General features: G+C 37.0%; 1 protein-coding gene across 2 annotated transcripts in view; it reads right to left on the bottom strand.

Moving 5' to 3' along the window:
* The window catches only part of LOC138700379 (trafficking protein particle complex subunit 12), a 32,865-nt gene extending 11,954 nt beyond the window's left edge, over positions 1-20,911 (bottom strand). The window contains exons 1-7 of one of the 2 annotated variants that reach the window (XM_069826966.1): positions 20,629-20,911; positions 18,495-19,248; positions 10,826-11,037; positions 7,174-7,293; positions 6,811-6,921; positions 3,678-3,929; positions 916-1,062 (exon numbers count right to left, since the gene is read on the bottom strand). In XM_069826966.1, the coding sequence (XP_069683067.1) occupies positions 916-1,062; positions 3,678-3,929; positions 6,811-6,921; positions 7,174-7,293; positions 10,826-11,037; positions 18,495-19,170 (1,518 nt within the window). In that variant the 5' untranslated portion in view covers positions 19,171-19,248; positions 20,629-20,911. The remainder of the gene's footprint in view (positions 1-915; positions 1,063-3,677; positions 3,930-6,810; positions 6,922-7,173; positions 7,294-10,825; positions 11,038-18,494; positions 19,249-20,628) is intronic. The other variant, XM_069826967.1, reaches the window with a different exon arrangement.
* Positions 20,912-21,437: the final 526 nt, after the last annotated feature.

The raw sequence follows: 21,437 nt of genomic DNA, 5'->3' as shown, positions 1-21,437 counted from the left end.
ATTCACAATACGCCAAACTATTATATACAATAAATAAATACTTCGTTGCTAGGGAAACGTGGACAGCAGATAAGCAATAATTTCAGTGTCGTTTGTTTTGCCACATACCGTATTAGGCTTCAGTGGCCTGTTATGATCTCTAGTCACTTTATTTTTTGAGAGGGGGGGGAGGGGAGTTATATTGTAGGTTCAATTCCGACAATTTGTTGGGATTAAGTCTGTCTATATGCTATTCCCATTGACCTTTGTAATTATGGATGTACTTCGAGATATGTTCGACTTTTAATTCTTCTAGTCGCAGCCACACAGCCATGGGCATTGGTGCCTCATTTGAGGACTGGTGTCTCACCAACCTTGATATCACTTACTATATTGTATGACATCAATTTCACACTTCTCTTTCTTTCTTCCCCTAGCTCCTTACCAACTCTTAGGTGTGAACAGGTTTTATATTCAGTATCAGGAGTTTTCCCTCAACCCAATACGAGCAAATGCTGGGTAACTTTCGGTGCTGGACCCCGGACTCATTTCACCAGCATTATCACCTTCATTTCATTCAGATGCTAAATAACTTGAGATGTTGATACAGCGTCGTAAAATAACCCAATAAAAAATAAATAAATTCAGTATCAGTGATGGCTCCATGCACTATCAAAGCAGTGTATATGCATTAAAAAACGACTACCAGTATATCATGGATGGGAGGAAGAGGGGAAGGGGGAGGGAAGAGGGAGGAGAGGTGTGTCAGTAGTCATTGTATATCTGTGTCTTAATATAGATTTGCGATCAAAACAATGCCTTCGGAATTTATACTTCTTGAAATATTTGACAAGCCTCAGGGCAACCTGTACTTTTTCACGGTTTTTCAAATTATAAAGTGCAAGAAAAAAGTCTGTATTTTAAATGTTCACTTACCTTTTGATAAAGGGCACAGTTGACAATGGAATGGAGAATACGAGCTTCTCGACCACTCCATAGTTTCTTTGATTCACTACGATCTGATGAACTCAATTCTGCAGGGCTACCATCTTCACAAAGACCGCTGTCAAGATTACGAATAATCTGTAACAGTCACAAAAGACAGATTTAGTATTAGTATTAGTATTTATTTAACCTGGTAGAGATAAGGCCATTAGGCCTTCTCTGCCCCTCTACCAGGGGATTACAACTATAATATGAAGAATAAAATTACAATTAATATTACATTTAAGTTGTTACAAGTTTACAAATATTATTAATTGTTAAATAAACTAGACGCTAGTAGTAATATAGATTCCTTGTCATTAAGCACAACCAAATTTTATTCCAGAATAATAATGCTGTTTACAGTAAGCAAAATTATGATGATTTATATAGCAAGAATGAATGAATGAATAAATAAATAAATAAAAAAAAACAGTCAAATTAAGTGGTCTATGATTCTCAGCACTAACGATATCTATGACTCCACTCGTAGACAGTGAATAACGACAAGTTAAGGGCTCTGCCGTTGGACAATAAAAAAAAAATCGTAATCAAATTTTTGCAACGTCATAATACTTTCTCTTTATAGAACGAGAATTTAAAAAAGGAACAAATATTTGGCACTGTAGGCCTACGGAGAGTAGAATATAATAGAGAAATCAAAGATAAGATCTGAAACACATTATTGTAAAACAGAATCAGATGCGGCGTGACATTTTTTCTGTTGGTACTTGTCTCCCATTGATTTCTTATGTAGTGCACACAGAATCAGAGATGCGGCACAACGATCGCAAGCAGACATAAGGAGACACGGAGAGACAACATCGAATGACTGCTTGAAGTTCATTGCGAGGAGACTGTCTGATAGCTGCAGTGTACTGCGCATGCGTTAGTAGTGGCTATGATTGAATGCTTTCACTATCTACAAATACTATTTTGTTGTGTAGTGCACATTATTCTTAATGGGGCTCGTTGCGGATAGATTAGTTGTTTTAGTACAATCTCTGGAACAATATCACAACAATGTGATTTCTAAAAATATGTTAAAAATTGCAAATGAGATGAAAGTACCATGTGAATAATAATTGATATTAATAATTTGTAGCAGGCCTATTCCTCTGCTCTATACTATCACTCATTATTGATTTTAAAAAATAATCTTTTTCTTTATTGTGAGTCATGCAGTAGTCATAAACATTTTTTTTTCAGTTGGTCGCTGTATCAACTACGAGGTTATTTAGCGTCGATGAGATTGGTGGTAGCAATATGATATTTGGCGAGATGATGCCAAGGATTCGCCATAGATTACCTGGCAATCACCTTATGGTTGGGGAAAATCTCGGAAAAAACCCAACCAGGTAATCAGCCCAGCGGAGATCGAACCTGCGCCCGAGCGCAACTTCAGACCGGCAGGCAAGCACCTTAACTGACTGAGCTATGCCGGTGGCTGTCATAAAGATACAAAATGATGTTTGTACACTACATTAGTAGTATTTAATTTTAAGACTCTTTCAATCGTATAGATTTTTAGGCATATTAAGCTTCCTTAGGAAATAACCAAATACAATAGAATTTCTCATATAGACAGTTCTCTTCATTGATGCGCTTTTCTAATCTAGGCCAGTTTTCCAAACTCACACAGCCAGCAAATCAGTTGTCGTGAGCAGACAGTTTTAAGCTGTCGTGAGAAGATGTAAAACGAAATATTGTGTTGCGTCTGATTCTGTGTGGACCCAGCCTTACAGAACAAACATGGATGGTACCAGGGGCGAATGCTAGTCACGAAAGTTAGGCTTGCTCTTTTATTCGTAGGGGAAGATGGGAGGATATAATAATTCATAATTAATAAAAATAATCAGACCCACATAAATAATTTACTTTATAATTATGAAATCATTATGAGTAATGGATCATATTCGCTTATCAGATGTAGAAATTCGATATAATATAACAAACATGGCCAACAAAACAGTTTATTTAGTTTTTTCGACCCTGCCGACCAATGCATATTGTTGTATTGAGCTGCACTGAACGAGCGCACATATTCTCTATAATGTCTGTCTTCTCTTGAATAGTCCTTCGGGAAAATGGATTTAATAATAAGGTTTCAATAACACACAATTCCGAACTCATTGCAATACTTCAAATTAATGTTTAAGAATTAATAATACATGCAGCAGCTAACACATGCATTCCGCTCATACAATTACATTGCACTCTCAAATCACAGCACATTCTGGCTGCCAATACTGGTCTGTGTAACGTTAAATAGTCGTTGGTGTAGCTCTCGGACCAGAGCTTCAAACAACACATAACAGAAGCATGTGCGCCTAGGACGGACCAAGGAGGAAGGCACTTGCGCATGCATCATATTCTCGCTGTTTCTACGTCTTTCCTGTAGCTCCAAGAAATGAGCAAGCATTGCGATACTTGCGGTGTGCAACCTGCGGATGGTATTACGCCTATACAGTATTCCAAAAATCAAAATAAATTTTAATGTACGTAACGCCATTTTGAGAAATACACATTCTACGAAAATATTGGGCTTGCGCAGCAAGCATAGCATGCCCTGAGAAATTGCCCCTGGATGGTACTCAACAACACGTTACATACTTTGTAAACAATCGTGAACAGAAACCAGTTATTAATCTATTCAACAAATGGCAAAATCTAAGACCCCAAACATAAAAAATATATACAGGCCTACAGCATACCTTTCGTACAGTAGCCAGCAAGGCATGTAATCTGTTGAGAGCCTCTTGATGTTTTGATAAATACTGTGGTAATTCGGCTAACAACAGACGGAAGGCAAACGGAACCAATGAACCCATGCGACCTCCATACAGCTCTGGATAAAACTGGAAGTATAGATCTGGACGATCTAAATCTCCAAATGGTTCTGATTCCACTTCAGCTAGTGAGAAGGAGCGAAGTTTCATGTGAAGAGCTAGCCGAGTGAACCAAAGCTGGGAAAAAAAAAAAAAAAACAAATTATACACAATTTATATACAGTACTATAGTCCCGTCGCTCTAATTTCTGGCAGCCAATCACGTTGTAGGTCGGCTACATTTAAACGTGTACATCTTGTGATTCGCTGATGAAGATGTTATGAATTTCCTAAGGCTCGATAAATACTTAATATAATCGTCCGCCATTTTGGCTCTTTCGTTGGCGTTCGCAAAAAGCACACGAGGACGTTATTTGCCGTACAATTATTTGCTGAATTACAGTGCGTTTGATTTATTATCATAGGAGCTACAACATGATAATGTTTAACAGTGTGGCAATTAAATTCCTCGTCTGGTAGCTAGGCAACGAAAGAACAAAAATGGCGAACGATACTACCTACCTAGACTTTATAGAGCCTTCACTTCCTAAGACGTAAGCAAAGAGGAGGAGTCACACTGGGAATAACAGCATCTCGACTATACAATCCTATATGTACAGTACAAACGCAACCTAATTAAGTTACTTCAGTACAAATTATACTTACATACCATCAACCATAAACAATTCTTCAGAATTCTTTTTTTTTTTTCAGTTGGTTATTTAACGACGCTGTATCAACTACTAGGTTATTTAGCGTCGATGAAATTGGTGATAGCGAGATGGTATTTGGCGAGATGAGGCCGAGGATTCACAAAGATTACCTGGCATTCACCTTATGGTTAGGGAAACCTCGGAAAAAATCCAACCAGGTTATCAGCCCAAGCGGGGATCGAACCTGCGCCCGAGCGCAACTTCAGACCGGCAGGCAAGCGCCTTAACCGACTGAGCCACGCCAGTGGCCTTTTTCAGTATTCAAAATACTGAATAGTCCCAGCAATTTTTAAATACAGAGAAACTAATAGCAAACACTCTATAAAGAACTACTGAACACTGGCATCAGGTAACTACAGTTACTGTAATTGGTTTATATCACCATCATCATTCTTCTACATGTTTAGGCCTTTACCAGCCTGTTATGTTCTCAAGCCACTGTTTGTCAGCATCTTCCTAATGGATGCTCTCCTCTGGGCTGGTAATTCAAAATTTTCCATGGAATTCATGAGGTTTCCATTCGTAGCATGTGATTTTTCCATTTGATTTGGTTTAAATTTGAAATAAAAAATGAATGGAGGTTTAAACATATCAAAATTTATGGATTACTCCTGGTTTGTCTACAATAAAAATTTAGTCTCAGAACTTGCCACATAAAGTTGTCAATTAGATTAGCAGTTATATATTTTATTAACTGAATTCATATAAGGGTCATTTCGTAAGTCATGGCAACTATGTTATATCTTCCGAATAACCGAAAATGTGGTTAGTTCAGTGTATATGTTAGAAAACCTGTTGTACCCTGTATGGGATGTGTCTGTGTGCATTGGTGGCTAGTTGGCAGCACACGCAAAAGTTAGTATGCTAGAGACTGTGCTGCAATATGGATGTAAGTAAAGTTGAACAGCAGTTATACGTGAAAATTGCAGTTCTTCGTGGCAGAAATGCTCGTCAGTGCTATTCTGAACTATGAGAAGCAATTAAAGAAGTCACTGCGTGGGAAGCAGTTTGCAAATGGGGAGGACATTTTAACAGCATTTCGACAAGAGGTGGTAGAGCCCGGACAAGAAGTTATGGCACCAGCGCGAGGGACACATTTTAGTTCGTTTGCTTGAACTCACCCTCACACTCAACTGGAGGGGTGTTAGGTTAGTTGGTTACTAGCATTCCGAGTGTTCAGATCGTTCTGCTACTACCGCTATTGCTGATACTGAAAACATTGTCCTTCTGAGCGCCCTCATTATGGCATTGTCTAAGGTGTGAAACCATAGAGTAGTTCATAGTAAAGGACATGAAATAGCATACAATGTATGGAAATTTATGTCAGAAGAGGTTGTAAATGAAGTACCAATTCCATTGAAAAGCGTGTGTGCAAGAGTACTGGCTGCCACTGGTATTTCAAAGCGAACCTTGGCAGAATCAGGAAAGAAGGGAAAAATATTGAGGCAGGAACAGCAGATTCTTTCTCCAGTCCGGAAAAATCACAGCCGAAGAAGAAGATTGTTGCAGCTGTAGACAGTTTTAATGAGGAAGTCCTAAGAAGACTCATCTATAATTTCTACGCTAAGCATAAGCAGAGGCCGACTCTGCAATCGCTTCTTCCAAGAATGGATATCAGCATTTGATTATTATGTAAAGAAAGTAGAGATCAATTACATTGAAAGTGAGCACGTGATGGACAGTATTTTGGAGAACATTTCCATAAACTTAGGGACATCTGATTTCAGCACAGATCAGTCGTCTCATTCGGACGGAGAATAAGAATATAAAGATGGAATAGCGGGCGTAATTCCATTAGGTACCTTCGGACTCTTGAGTAGGAAAGTGGTGATACTAAGGTAAGACGAATGTTTTTAGAAAGAGATGAAACGGATATGCCTGCCGCTCTGAGCTTGAGAACCGTAACCCAAACAACCCCTACTCCTCTACCCTGCTGGCCGGCAATTTAAAACTTCGCGCAGGTTGGTGCCATAACATCTCGTCTCAGCTCTACACATACGCGAATCACACACAGCTAATGGTATTCAACGCCTGCATCATTATTGGCAAAGATGTGTGGAAGCCCTGGGGGATTATTTTGATGCATGTTAGCTATAAGTAATGTACTTTGTTTTCTTTTGTGCATAATAAAACAATGATTTCTATTTACGCATCTTTCAATTTCTCTTACCCATTGTCTCCTGTACCCGGACCCAATTTGGTACTAGCATTGCGAACCACATATAGTGAATTTCTATTCCTGCAGCTTTATTGGCTGATATAATATAGTTGCCATGACTTATGAAATGACCCTCGTATTTTTATACCTGAATGGAATGTACTGTGTGTTTGCTTGGATGGCCTGCTCGTCCAGCTCCTTGGCCATATATTGTGAGCAGACGACCAGTTAAATTGATTGCAGCTCGGAAACAACCTGCCTGAAAATAAAGATAGTCAATATAAGATGTTACAACAAAGGAACAATTTAAAAAGAAGCACTTCCACGACACAAAGACAATTTTATTAGTAAGTAGTGGAAAATATATATAAAAATGAAATTTAAAAGTTATTTCTATACCACAGGAACAATTAATTGCAGTGATGATCTGCTGAAGTGACACATCTTGTAATAATTTTGTAAGTGCAGAGTCTGAAATTAGCATAGTTTGATGATGAGTAAATGAAAGTACCTGAATAAGTTCTCGAAGTCCTCTCTCATCTTGTGTAACATCATTTACAGTCAGAACTTTACGTTTTGCTGCTTCTGCCTCTCCCAAATAATGATTCACTACTTCATGGACTGTATCAACCTAAAGAAATAATAAAAATAATCAATAAATCATAATTATAATTATACTTATGTCAAACAGTGAAACATTCTGAAAAACTTCTTTCACGAGAAACCTATGCTTTCTGTTGATGCCTGACATGAAAACGTTTCACTAGCTGCATTACAAGACTCTTAATTACTGTAGTAGTTGTTTTTATTGTCATTGTCTTCGATGTGCTCCCTAAGATCTTTCTAGAATGTATGTTAATTAGTTGCATTCTATTTCTAAAATGGAAAAACCTGTAAGGTATAATATTAATTACTAGAGACGGTAGGTTTTAGCACTTAAAATTACAAATTTTTAACACTTTAAAAATCGAATTTAGCATTTTATAGCGCTTTCAATGTCAGAATTGAGCATTTGGATGGAATACTTTTTATGGAAAGTTTAGTAGTAGAAATTAAAAAATTAAATTAAATTATGGTATTTAACAACGCTTGCAACTACAGAGATTATATCAGTGTCGCCGGTGTGTTGGAATTTTGTCCTGCAGGAGTTCTTTTACATGCCAGTAAATCTACTGACATGAGCCTGTCGCATTTAAACACACTTAAATGCCATCGACCTCGGCCAGGATTTCGAGCATAGAAGGCCAGCTCTATACCAACTATGTTACCGAGAGCGACTAGAAATTAAATGTCTTCAATGTGTTAATAGGTACATTTTCTAGATTTTTACAGTTAAAATACTTGAAAATAACAAATAAGCAAAGGAACATATAAAATTACTGTGAAATCGTGAATGTTAAGAAACAATATAGTGTGATTTTATCCTGATCCATCTTGTTACTCAATCACAATCACTCGCTACCACATATAACTTATTTGTGAGTAAACACTGAGTCTAAAGAGATCACATAGGCAGCCAATGTTCTACCACCAGCACCAGACAGATTAGTTGAACACTAAAGATAATGGTACATATATAACAACAAAGAGGGCATCAGGTAGGTGCTTATACTGTAAAAGCTAACATGGAGAGGTGATCAAATTAAAAAAAAAATGTGTTGTTGTTTTCTAATTCCAGGCATTTGAAAATAAAGTCATTTGACCTAAGATCTTTCTAGAATTTATGCTAGTTAGTTGCATTCTATTTCTAAAATGGAAAAACCTTTACTAGATATGGTAGATTTTAGCACTTAAAAAATCAAATTTAGCATTTTCTAGCACTTTCAATGTTAAAATTGAGCATTTGGGTGGAACACTTTTTATGGAAAGTTTCGTGGTAGAAATTAACATTGTCGTCATTTGTTAGCACATACAACTCGTTTGTGAGTGAACACTGACAAGCAAATGTTCTGATGGGGGCGGATAAAAAAGTTCATTTTTTTCTTCCATCATGTTAATAATGTCAAAAAAGTGCTTATACAAATTTTGGCCACTCGACCGCAATTACGAGGCCGTCCAGAAAGTGATTTTCCCTGGGACCGTTTATAGAAAAAAACACAATTGCATAGAAATACTTATTGAAACAGATACAGCAATTGTTGCGGTATTTGTCAACATATCTCCCACTGGAATTGAGACATTTGTCATACCATAGAATCAATTTTTGTGTTGTAGAAGTCAGCCGCCTCAGATCAGAACCAGCGCTTGACTGTGTCTGCACCTCTCTCTGTCGAGCCCATGGTATGAGAAATGTCTCAATTTCGATGGAAAATATGTTGAAAAATAGCTCAACAATTGCTGTGTCCGTTCCAACAAATTTGTCCATGAAGCTGTTTCTTTTTTCTGTTAGCGGCCCCTGACAAACTTATTTTTTTACGGCCGTCGTAATTGCGGTCGAGTGGCCAAAATTTGTATAAGCACTTCTTTTCACATTATTAACATGATGAAAGAAAAAAATTTAACTTTTTTATCTGCCCCCATCAGAACGTTTACTTCTGAGCCTAAAGAGATTGCATAGGCAGCCAATATTCTGCCATCAGCACCAGACAGATTAGTTGAACCCTCGAAATAATGGTACAGATAACAACAAAAAGGGCATCAGGTAGGCGCCACATTCCTATGCTATTCATACTGTAAAAGCTAACATGGAGAGGTGACCAAATTGAAAGAAAAAAAAAAAAGAAAGTAAAAAGTAAAAATCTGTATGTGGCAGGACTTTTAGATAGATTCGAATTTTTTTTTTACAAAAAAATACAAAAATGTCTCATAAAATGTTATTTCGCTATAATTTCACAGAAACACATACATTTTGCATTTTGTATTCAATTTTACATTTTATCGTGAATGAAAGAACTACAGTAATATACTTAACATACTTTTAAACAAATAAAATTACTTATTTTGACAACATTTTTGCAATCGCATTTATCGTGATTGCAGAAATCTACCATCCCTAATGATGATGTACAAAACTACGTACGGTACATTGGAATGATACATACCTGTTACTACAAAACCTCGTATAGTTAATGCTTAGATATACAAGTTTTTAGTGATTTATTCTGTTCTTTTTTTTACTTGGTTATTTAACGACGCTGTATCAACTACTAGGTTATTTAGCATCGATGGATTTTGGTGAAAGTGAGATGGTATTTGGCGAGATGAGGCAGAGGATACGCCATAGATTACCTGGCATTCGCCTTACGGTTTGGGAAAATCTCGGTGAAAAAACCCAACCAGGTAATGAGCCCAAGCGGAATTGAACCTGTGCCCGAGGATTTATTCTGTCAACACAAAATCTAGTAAATGGTCAATGCAAGGATTTTAGTAGTTACATTTTATGAAAACACTTGCTTGCTTATTGTTGCTGTTTAGTCAACTGTCCAAAGACAGGTTGGAACCTCGAGACACCAATAAGGCATCATTCTTGAGGCAAGTAAGCAATGTTCCATTAATATTTTTGTTCTTACTGAAAAAATGTTGTTTTCTGGTGTTATGGCGTTTTGGAATAGCAGTGATGTTATGTTGTTCATGAAAAGAGATATAAAACTAGGAGCCTATATTTTTAAATATCTGAGAAACAAAAAATTATATATCACCAATCACTAATGCAGGGTAGCAATGGCTGAAATAGTACATTTAACTTTGCATGGAAGCTGTGGATATGGATTTTGTCTACTGTCAATGTGATGTTCTGTGTAGTCTTAAATGAAGGCTCGAAGTCGTGGAGACCACATGTTATGAGAGTCCCATCTCATGCCCGTCTGAAAAGGCACAAACCCTGACATAAGTAAAAACCAAGAGCATGAACACGCGAAAAAAAGTCTTCCTCTCCCTCCCCCCTTCCTCTTTCTCTAACAGACGCAACATACCATTTCTTCTTCTAGTACCACACCACACGAGAAAAAGTCTTCCTCTCCCTCCCCCCTTCCTCTTTCTCTAACAGACGCAACATACCATTTCTTCTTCTAGTACCACACCACACGAGAAAAAGTCTTCCTCTCCCTCCCCCCTTCCTCTTTCTCTAACAGACGCAACATACCATTTCTTCCTCTAGTACCACACCACACGAGAAAAAGTCTTCCTCTCCCTTCCCCCCTTCCTATCTATCAGAAGCAACATACCATTTCTTCCTCTAGTACCACACCAGGCATTGTTAACAGGTCACGTTCAGGGAAATATGTGCCTGGTGGTGATGTTGCTGCTGTGATCAGTGCATGACGAGTTCGATCTGATGGTATCCATGCATCTCTTCGTCTCTCCCCTTCACTAGGATGAACTGTATTGGATGTCTTAGAGAATGTTTCATCACTCAGAACATGTTCTACTGTGTCTCCTATAAACCAAGTAAAAACTGCAATTAAAACTTTATAGTGAATTAAAAACTATATTCAATATAGACATAGTACTATCACTGTAACATAACTTTACAGTTCTCCCTTTTGGGGAATGATAACTGCTGTTCTTAAATTTGTTATTATACGTTAACTGTTCAATACAGAATTTTCTCGTTACTACATACAGTATTATAATGAGATAATAGATAGTTTTCACTGAATATTACTTTTAAAGACAGTCTTTTTTAAGATAAAGTATCAATAAGCATAATGAAATAATTACTGAATGAGAATGTGAGGGAGGAATCGTATTACTTGGAGAAACATGCCCCGAAGCTTGTTTGTATATCACAAATGACACAGAAAGATGGAGATCGGACCTGTGAAAAGGCATCTTCTGACTGAGCTAGTGTTAGGCCAACTATCAGACTTAGATTAATATGTAATCTGGTTTCAACAATTCGTAGAGACCTGACGACTAACACAAATCAATAACAGTATGTATTTCAATGGAAGTGACTTGTTTTCTTATCATTGACAGAAAAGTTTCTCTATACATGTAACATTCCAGAACTGTACGTTATTTTGAGTCAGATGTTGCTCAAGGGGATTATGAGAGGTGGATCTATGTACCACGATGTGATCAATGACGTAAATGTTGTGGAATTCTGGCGGGAAAACTTGACACCAAATACAACAGATTCTGAACCTGAGTCTTTGGTGTATAAGTTGATGCTCAGTTTTTTGGTTAATATTGCATTACAAGAGAAGAATTAAACTTATTTAAATGCATTTCTTTAGTTTTGTAGGTAGTGTGATTGTGTGATCAGAGTAGAAATGAGGACATCAGAGAGGGACTTAAGACATCTAATATCAATGAAAAAAAAATTAATAGAAATGAATTAGGTACTAAACATTTCAACAAAATGAAAGATAACAAGATTTCCATAATATGGACGCTATATTACGAGTATAAACTTGAGGGGCATAGAAATTTGGGTAGATCTATTATAAGATAGATAGATCAATAATCTTACAGGAACTATATAATGGTGGTTGAAAGGCATCTACGAGTATATACAACAAGATTAATAAATTCCTAGAAGTGCCAGATGTCTTGTGGACATTGTTGTTTCTCTTCTGTCAGACAGTATTACGTGTGAGTACTCAGGTTTCATCCCAATAAAAATACTTCAACAATAGGTTCATACTTGGAATAACGAACAGTTTACTTCATTAGGGCTGGTCCAGGGCTCACCATCATAGTCGTTCGTGTGGTGTTGTATTGATAGATGTACATAACAGTGAGCAAACAGAATGTAAGGCTTCCTGATAAACTTCTTCCCATCTGGCATTGTCCAAATTCCGAAAATTGAGTTGTAGATCGTGAATCTCTGAAAGTTATACGTCTAAACTTTTGCCTGTACGCTTTCTGATAATGCCCCATCCATATGCTCCACAAATCGCCTCTCTGGCAGGACAGATAGCTCTGTTATGCTTCAGTAGGCCACAGAAGTAACAGAAATGACCGCTGTTTCAAATCAGGTTTAGCTTCCATTATTTTAAACGTATTTGAAACTGCAGGTTTACTGTTGATGGCAGCATTCACTGACGTTGGTGTTAAGTAATGCCAAGATTTTTAAGTTGAGCAAGTTTGATGGTTCTGGCTTAACTAAATGCTTCTACCAAGATAGAATGCAGTTTTCCATTAACCTTTGAGGAATATGAGCTGACTGAGAACTGTCTATGAAAGCATCTCGAATACATTCGTCCCTGTTAACTTCAGCAGTAACAGCCTTGAAGTTACAATCTTTAACCACACATTTAAGTGATTCTATATATCTGTCAATTCTTTCTCCAGGTTCCTGACGTCTACTTTTGAGTTTATGTCATGCAAAACCTTCGTTTACAGGTTTTGTATAAGTATTCTTGAAAATACATATGGCCTTATCATTACTACACTCACTTATGTACTCATATACAGAAAGAGAAATAAAATTGATACTTACCTTCAGTTTGATGGTTTCCTCTATTTTTGTCGAAAAAAATTATGTTTTCGAAAGTTGTAAACCAATGAATCCATTCTTTAGAAACATTTATTTCATCAGGACTGAGATTGAATCTTTCAGAAAGTAGAATGTCTTCCATAATAAATAGGTATTTAGTTTAATAAATTGTTATACCTACTAATTAAATGATTAACCTGATTTCTAGGCTTTATTAAACTAAATAGAATTGTAGGGACCTATTCTTATACATATTTAAGTTTGCCACAACAATGAAACGAAAGAATCTCATTGACAAGGAGGTTATAATTACAAAGAGATTACAAAGATTTTACTCTACTACACCCTTTGATATGAATTTCTAGATGCAGTGCATTATACACAGTGAACAGTATTGTTAATAGTTAAAACAACCAAATGTTTGCTATGCTCTGTCCTGTAATGGCAGCCCGTAAATTCAGGGGGCAGTTATTGTTCAACAATAAATATATATATGCCATTAATTTCAGGGGGATATTCTTTGAGATATTTAGAACAAAAAAGTTTAATATTATAATTCTGCTCGTTTTGCTTCCTTTTCAAGATAAAAATTGTTTTACTATATGAAACATTTCATAGCATGTTTTGGGAAAGCCACTGATTTAATTCCCAATATGCTTAGTCAATTTAAGTTGATAATAAATTATTGAAATAATTTTAGTTTTGTCTGTTAAATATGCAGAAATCTGAACCAAACAAATGCATAACCACAGTCTAGTATATACAGTCACGGAGCTTGAGTTGTGAGGATACTAGGAACACTAGACTATGCAGGTACTATTTTGCATTGTCTGTAATAAGGCGATAGTAGTGATCCTAGTCGTTAGCAACTATCTATGGATGCATATTTACTATGTATTGAGCTTCGTGACTGTATATACTAGATTGTGGTATAACATTGTAAAATTTCTTTGCAGAATAAAAAGTTACATTTTCTTCGAATTACATAACAGAAAACACTGTGCTCTTAAAATGACTGAGTGTATTAGAAATTAAATCAATGACTTTATGACGTCATAAAACATCCACTTATACACGTGCAAGGATCATCTTGGCTGTCTGCGCATGTGCAGACTTCTTACTAAAAACCTAAACTAACCAAACCTAACCTTCGTATATGCAAGATGTGTAACCGGAGCACGAAGGGAACTTCTTGATTTGATCTGGAATATACACGTGAAAATAAATTCCGGTCAAGATCACGCTGCCACTGCATGAGAAGTCCGTGCACGAGCAATGCAGTCAAACTGTTCCTGTCACAAGCCCCTCCTCTTATTATACATCAAACACAGCAACATGGCTGTAGACCACTTCCAATAGGCAGATATCCGTAAGTAACTAAATATATTTAATCTAAACTACAATTGTTTTCCACTCTCACTTCTTCTGTTTCCACATTAGGAATAATAATCAGAAGGTTTTAAAATATTAATTTAATAAAAAACCAAAAGCAGTATTTATAAATAATTACCAATTTGGTACATGTAAGATATGAACAGTAATTTTTTTCTGCAATTCTCTCATCTCAAATAACAGACAGCAACGAAAAATAAAATATGTTCAGCAGATATTATAATTTCCTAGGGGCTTATGCAGCAATTGCTGCAAACTAAGTTCATTACACCTTCAAATAAAACTTTTTCAGATTTATTTTCAATGAAGAATACAGATATTTTGAAAGTTATTTGCTTCCATAATAATGAAACATACTCCCTTTGAATGGTTTTTTATGCCAAATACTTCTTCTTGAACCTATCCATCTTCAGTTTTGAGTTTCAACGCGAAAACGCAAGTAACAATGTCAGGACGATCAGTGGGTTTTTCATGTGGGAGTAAAGCAATAACTATTTCAGGTCACTGTGGAATGTAGGTGAAAGTTAAAAAAGTCAGGTTTGCTATGCTTTTGAACAATAGACATAGCATCTTGGTATAGCTGCTGCATGTAGAGCTTGAAATGTAGAGGGTAAAATCATTTTATCATGCTAAGAGATCTTGCTGAAATGATCGGGAGAATACAAAATTTTGTACCCCTCTTATTTTATCAGTAAGTAATACCTTTTGGTCTTTCCTTAGGAACTGTAATTTTTGCGCTCTTTCGAGCCAATACTGAAGAGAATGACGCATATAAATATCTACACCACACCATCATTAAGTGTATGAAAAAGACCCAACCCCATTTGATTAATAACTATAAACATATTTGATTTTTAATAACAATATTATTATCTTACGTAAGTTTTGTAATTTTAAATATAATAGCTGCCTCTCAGTAAATTATAGAAATGAAGATCCAATTGAAGATATTCTCTACATCTACTTATAGGCCTATAACCCCAAAAGTTTCACTTTCATATCATTAATATAGCATTAATACGTATAATTAATGAAAAATAGTCACATCATGGCATTAACTATAATAATATTTCATTTCTAATGGTAATAATGTCATCAAACCATCTCAAGTTTTATAGATTTTAATATCTAATACACAGCTGTACTCAGAAAATTACACGTCACAGAATCAGACCTGTAAATTATTTTTAGTAAGTCTTGAAGTTTCTAATAACAAATTGAATTTGAGCTCTAAATATGTCAGCAATTCTGCAGGCAATGGCTTTCGTGTAATAGCCTATTGTTTATTGTAGTTTGTGTTTTGTTTTATTCTGAAATGCAATTAGTTCTCAAAACTGATGAAAGGTGGATTTTGTAAAATTATGTAGGAAAACTAACGCTTCACTGAAAGTTACTATTTTTCTGAAAATCCTTGGATGCCAAGCTTCAAAATGACGGGTCACTCATTAAAATCCATTCAGCCGTTTTCCCGTAATTTCCATTACCAGTTCAAATTATGGTCAATGTTACTTATGTCCTGCCCACTATAGAGAGACAGGCCAATTTTACACATATTTAGGCCGTGTCTCAAAGCTCAAGTCCATACTACACACTAGTGACTAGCAACTAGCTGACTTCTAAACTACAAACTAGGGAGCTTTGGACACGTATGCTTGAAACATGGCCTTCTTCATAGACTATTTTTCTAAAAAACCATGGCATCACGGTGCAGCACTGAATTAAGAAGGCAGTGTCTTATGCAGATCCATTACGACTTATGTGGAAAAGATGAGGGCTTAATATATTACAATAATGTTAGAACATTGTACAGAAGGTACTAATAATGCCAGTGTTCAAAGTTAACGTGTTATTCTACATTGTATTTACATTATTTCACTTCCAAAGCATTTTCAGATTTCATAACCCCGTTTGCTGATGAGGTATCCATGTTTGTTTAGTGAACAAGTCATCAATCAAGCAAGCATTTTCGTTTACTAGCTACTACGGACTTGATTGCTATGCACTGTGTAGCTTTGGATCATAACTTCTGACGTCACATCCGGCTATTTAGTCAACAATCTAGTTCACTTCAGTTGAAAATGTTTTTTTTTTTTTTTATCCAATGCCACCAGGTTGTCTTTTCGAAATTTCTGGTCTTCTCTCCTGGCCGTGGCTTAATTGTAACCCACTTCTGAGGTTGGGGTGCCTGAAAGGCGGAGTTACATTATCCCGATGATGTGATAGGATGATTATGATAATGTAGTGCCAGGAGAGGTCTTAAATCTCAACTTAACCTAAATTCCAGACCATGGACGAACACAGGAATAATCCCCTTTAAGGAAAAATTCCTGTGCTCTAACCGGGAATCGAACCCGGGACCTCATGAACTATAGCCAGAGGCTCTGACCACTAGACCATGAGGCTGGTCTCAGTTGAAAATGTAGCTTTGAGACACGGCCTTAGTATAACTTGTTGCTTCTTTGACAGGTTAGGTTTGGTTAATTTAGGTTTTTGTTATAGCCTACCTTGCATATACGATTATAGCGCAACATTGGCAGTGATAAAAGTGAAATATTCATTCAGTGGGTGTTGGATACTCTACATTCACTCACATTATATATATATATATATATATATATATACAGAGTGTTCCGCTTATAAGTATAACAAAAGAAATAGCTATAACTTCTGAATTAATACAAGTATATAGTTGAAACCAACTGCTACAAAGAATGAAAACTGGGAATTTTTGTTACCTTATGTTCCATAAACCTCAACATGGCTTCCATTGGTGGCACGGGAAATATCCAACCGGTATTCAACCTCGACCCAAGTGTTATGAAGCATCTGTGGTGTAACATTGTTGACAGCAGCATAAATTCTTTCTTGTAAGTCTGCCAAATCACGTACTGGCGTCCTGTAGACCTGGTCCTTAACAAACCCCCACAGGAAAAAATCAGGTGGTGTTAGATCTGGTGATCTGGCAGGCCATGTGATGTACGGTGATCCTCTTCCGATCCATCTTGCAGGGAATTGTTCGTCTAAGAATGTGCGAACCATGTTGGCAAAGTGTGGTGGAGCCCCATCTTGCTGGAAAATTGCTCCATCTGGGAGTTGTGGCACAGCATACAGTTGCAACATATCCAGGTACGTGTTTGCAGTGACTGTCTTTTCAGCAAAGAAATAGGGACCAATGATTCTGTCACGCATGATCCCACACCAAACATTCCATTTAGGGGAATCCCGTTGGTGTTCAATTACGACACTTGGATTTTCCGACCCCCAGATGCGACAATTGTGTCGGTTTACTTTTCCACTGACGTGGAAGGTTGCCTCATCTGAGAAACAGACTCGAGTTAGAAATGTGTCTCATCGTCCACTTTATCCAACATTGTTTCTGCAAAGCGTTTTCGTTCCAGTTTATCATTTGGCGTAATCATCTGATGAAGTTGCAGCTTGTACGCTCGCAAACGCAATCTTTTATGGAGCACTGTATGCACTGTTGTTGGTGGGATGTTCAACTGCACACTAGCCTGTCGAATGGATTTCCGCGGGCTTCTCTGAAATGCCTCGCGAATGCGTTCGACATTTTCGTCAGACACTTTACGCTTGGAATGTTTACCTGCATTAGACAACAAACTTCCTGTTTCTCTGAGCTGCCTATCCCATTTCATTATTGAGACGTACGTCGGTACAGCTTCCCTCGGTCTAAGATTGTACTGACGGCGAAACAAGCGCTGTACACGAATTATGGATCTATGTTCTGCTAATGACAGCACACAAAAGGCTTTCTGCTGTGGCGTCCACATGCTGACTGACTAAAGATACGATACGAATTCTCTTATTTAATGATCTGCGCATGCGTGAGTCTTCTAAAAATAAGTAACAACAATGGATTAAAACTTCCCAATTTCCTCTTTACAATGGTACCAATCTTAACCCATTTGCATGCATTGTTATGAAATTATAACTATTTCTTTTATTATACTTATAAGCGGAACACGGTGTATATACTAGAAGAACACTGCCACCATTTTATCTTTACAGACAGCATAGTGATAATGTTTATCATACTTTACCTGTTGGAGTTGGGGTTGTGGGTGATGAAGGCGTTAGGAATGATCCATCTGTGGTTGTTGTGAAGTCTGGGGACGTCATCATACTGCTCGCACTGCTACTTGTAGGCAATCCAGGAATCATCAAATCCATCCCCATTAGAGGAGCAACAACCGAGGGTGATGGCACACTGTGAGGTGATCGAGCAGTACTAGAACCTAGCATATCAAAGAATGACTTCCCTGACATCATATTCTGACTGTCTGGAGCTGGTTCTTGAGATGAAAAAATCCTACAGACAACAGGTTCTTCTTTCACTGGAGTTTTAATATCAGCATCCAACATTTTCTCATGAAGCTTGGTTCCTGATTCTGCTGTAACTTGACTAGATGTTGATATTTCAGGAATAACTCCCATCGATGTCGGTGGTTTTCGAATGGATCCTTCAGTAATTATTGTTGATGTCACTGTTGCTGTGGTTTGTGTAGGCTGGGATACTGTTGAAGGTAATGGCGCACTTGCTGCTTGAAAGAGATCCTGAGAACTTGCACTTTCTCGAACACTTGTCATCATGGCAGGACCATTGCCAGACGAAATCTGATCAAAGAAACTTGCACCAGATGATGCTGATGAAGGTTGGGAAAAATACTGACTGAGTGAAGGTTTTTCTGAATTCTTCTTTGAAATGTTTGTATTCATTTTTTTCTCTTTATTTTAATGTATCCTCCTGGACAGTTAACTTTATACTGAAATTTTCCAGAATTACATCAGTCCATGCTGCAAGTACATCAAATAAAAAATAACTATATAGCACGTAGTAGCCTACAATGGAGGGTAGCTATTCACACTAGCCTATATGTCAAAAACGAAGTGATATTCCTGAACAGAGTAAAATTTCAAGTATCTACATATTAAATTTAGATTACAATTAAATAATATGAACATTAAACCATCACGTCCAATTAATTAATACCTTTCAAGCAACAATGACTTCATTAAATATAGGCCTAACACCAAAACAGATTTTCGTATTTGTTTACTTTAGCGGCATCATCCCGGTCTCCTGTCATATACCTGTCCTCTCATCTAACTCACTCTAACCTTGTCACATTCCTCGGCCTCATATTTACTTCTTCTAACCCACTTTAATCTTGTCACAGTTTTTGGTTTCCTGACACTTATCTATACCCTCATCTATCCCATTCTAATCTTGTCACATTCCTCGGCTTTATGTCACTTATAGTAGAATTAACGTTTTTTTCGATTTCTGACAACTTGCAAGCCGCGTAGTTTACGGGTTGCTGTCATGGCAACCACACTGCCGAACATACGATTGACTGGTTCCTACCAGTACAGAATGTTGACAATGTTGCCATGACAGCAGACCCGTAATCCACGTGTTAGAGAGCTGTCAGAAGTCGAAAGAAATGTTAATTCAAATATAGCTATCCTCTCTAATCTTGTTACATTCCTCGGCCCCATGTCACGGTGAAACGAGCGTTGAGGGACTTCCGCCGATTTTAGCAAGACTTCAGACTTCTGTTGCATTGAAATAATTATAAAGTACGATAATTTGGTCCAGGGAGCACCCGTTTTTGGTGTAAAGATAATTCGTTTGGCGTGTTTCTTAACTGAAATTAACCTAAGTGGGTCGGTGTCTATTCCAAAATCGGCTAAGTTCCTCAACGCTCGTTTAACCCTGTTTCCAACAAATCTTACAATAATAACACGTTGTTAATGCTGCTACACACTAACCTTAATTTCTATATATTTATATATCTAAAGAAACATTTTAAGAATAAATCAAATAACTTCTTTTTCAGTTCTATTATGCATGTACAGAATTCGGGACAAACAACCTTCTTTACATAATTGACATACTTCAGTTATGAATATTTTGAAAATTAGTTCAGAGATACACTACAGTAATATTTCCGTGTATTTACTTTTGTATTTCTTGTATGTAAATAAAACTACGCCAGAACACGAGCTTTGCTCGTACAGTTCTTCCTTATCTTTAAATAGCCTATGTTTTAGTATAGTTAGATATCAATATCAAATTCGCATCGTAATTTAATCTAAAATCTGAAACGAGTGTTTATTATGTCTGCCAAATTATAAATCTGAACTCTACTCTACTTCAAATCAATTTCTTACTTCAGTCGTAAAACATAATCTTCCAACCACAAACGTCTGACATCTCGCATTGCCTTTCAGAGCTCACACAATGCTGCCAACACGATTATTAAAAACTCGCTATGAAACAGTGCAGAAATCGCTAATTGTTTTTATTGTCTATGTATTCATCACCAAACCCCAAGAAGTTCTGGATGCAGTCATCTGCAGAAAAGATTATGCTGATTCTCTTTTGGAACGAACGAGACGTTATCTTGGAGCACTACACGCCTAGGGGAAACACCATCACCAGTGCGTCATATTCAGATCAGTGTTGCCAATTCGATTCTTAAAAACTCGCCAAGTTACAGTACAGAAACCGCTAAACTGCTATAGTGTCAATGTAAAAATAAGATTATTTTACCGCTGTTAGTGTTAAAAAAACCGCTAAATCCCTATATGAGCAATACAAATTTCATAAATTTTACCCGCTAAACTAACAATGAAGAACGCTAGATCTAGCGAGAAAATCGCTGAATTGGCGACACTTATTCAGATCTGTTAAAAAATCATCTTCGGCCTCCAGCTCCAGTCAAACCAAAGTGATGTGGACGTCTGATTAGAGGTGTCATATTGCAACATGACATACTGCCCTTGCAGCAGTTGCAACAATCATTGACCTTCACTTTGATACTCTTCCACATTCGCCATACTCACCAGACTTTGTCCCGAATGATACATGTTTGGACCACTCAAAGAGGCAATGGGAAGAAAGACATTTCATTCTGATGAAGAGGTGCACCAGGCAGTGCACACGACCCAAGATTTTTTTGTGTTATGTCTTATTGGAA

This window comes from Periplaneta americana, chromosome 5 (assembly GCF_040183065.1).
Source record: "Periplaneta americana isolate PAMFEO1 chromosome 5, P.americana_PAMFEO1_priV1, whole genome shotgun sequence".
In the NCBI taxonomy this organism is placed as follows: domain Eukaryota; kingdom Metazoa; phylum Arthropoda; class Insecta; order Blattodea; family Blattidae; genus Periplaneta; species Periplaneta americana.
Note: the sequence above shows the minus strand (reverse complement) of the source record. Positions and strands in the feature narration are given on the sequence as shown.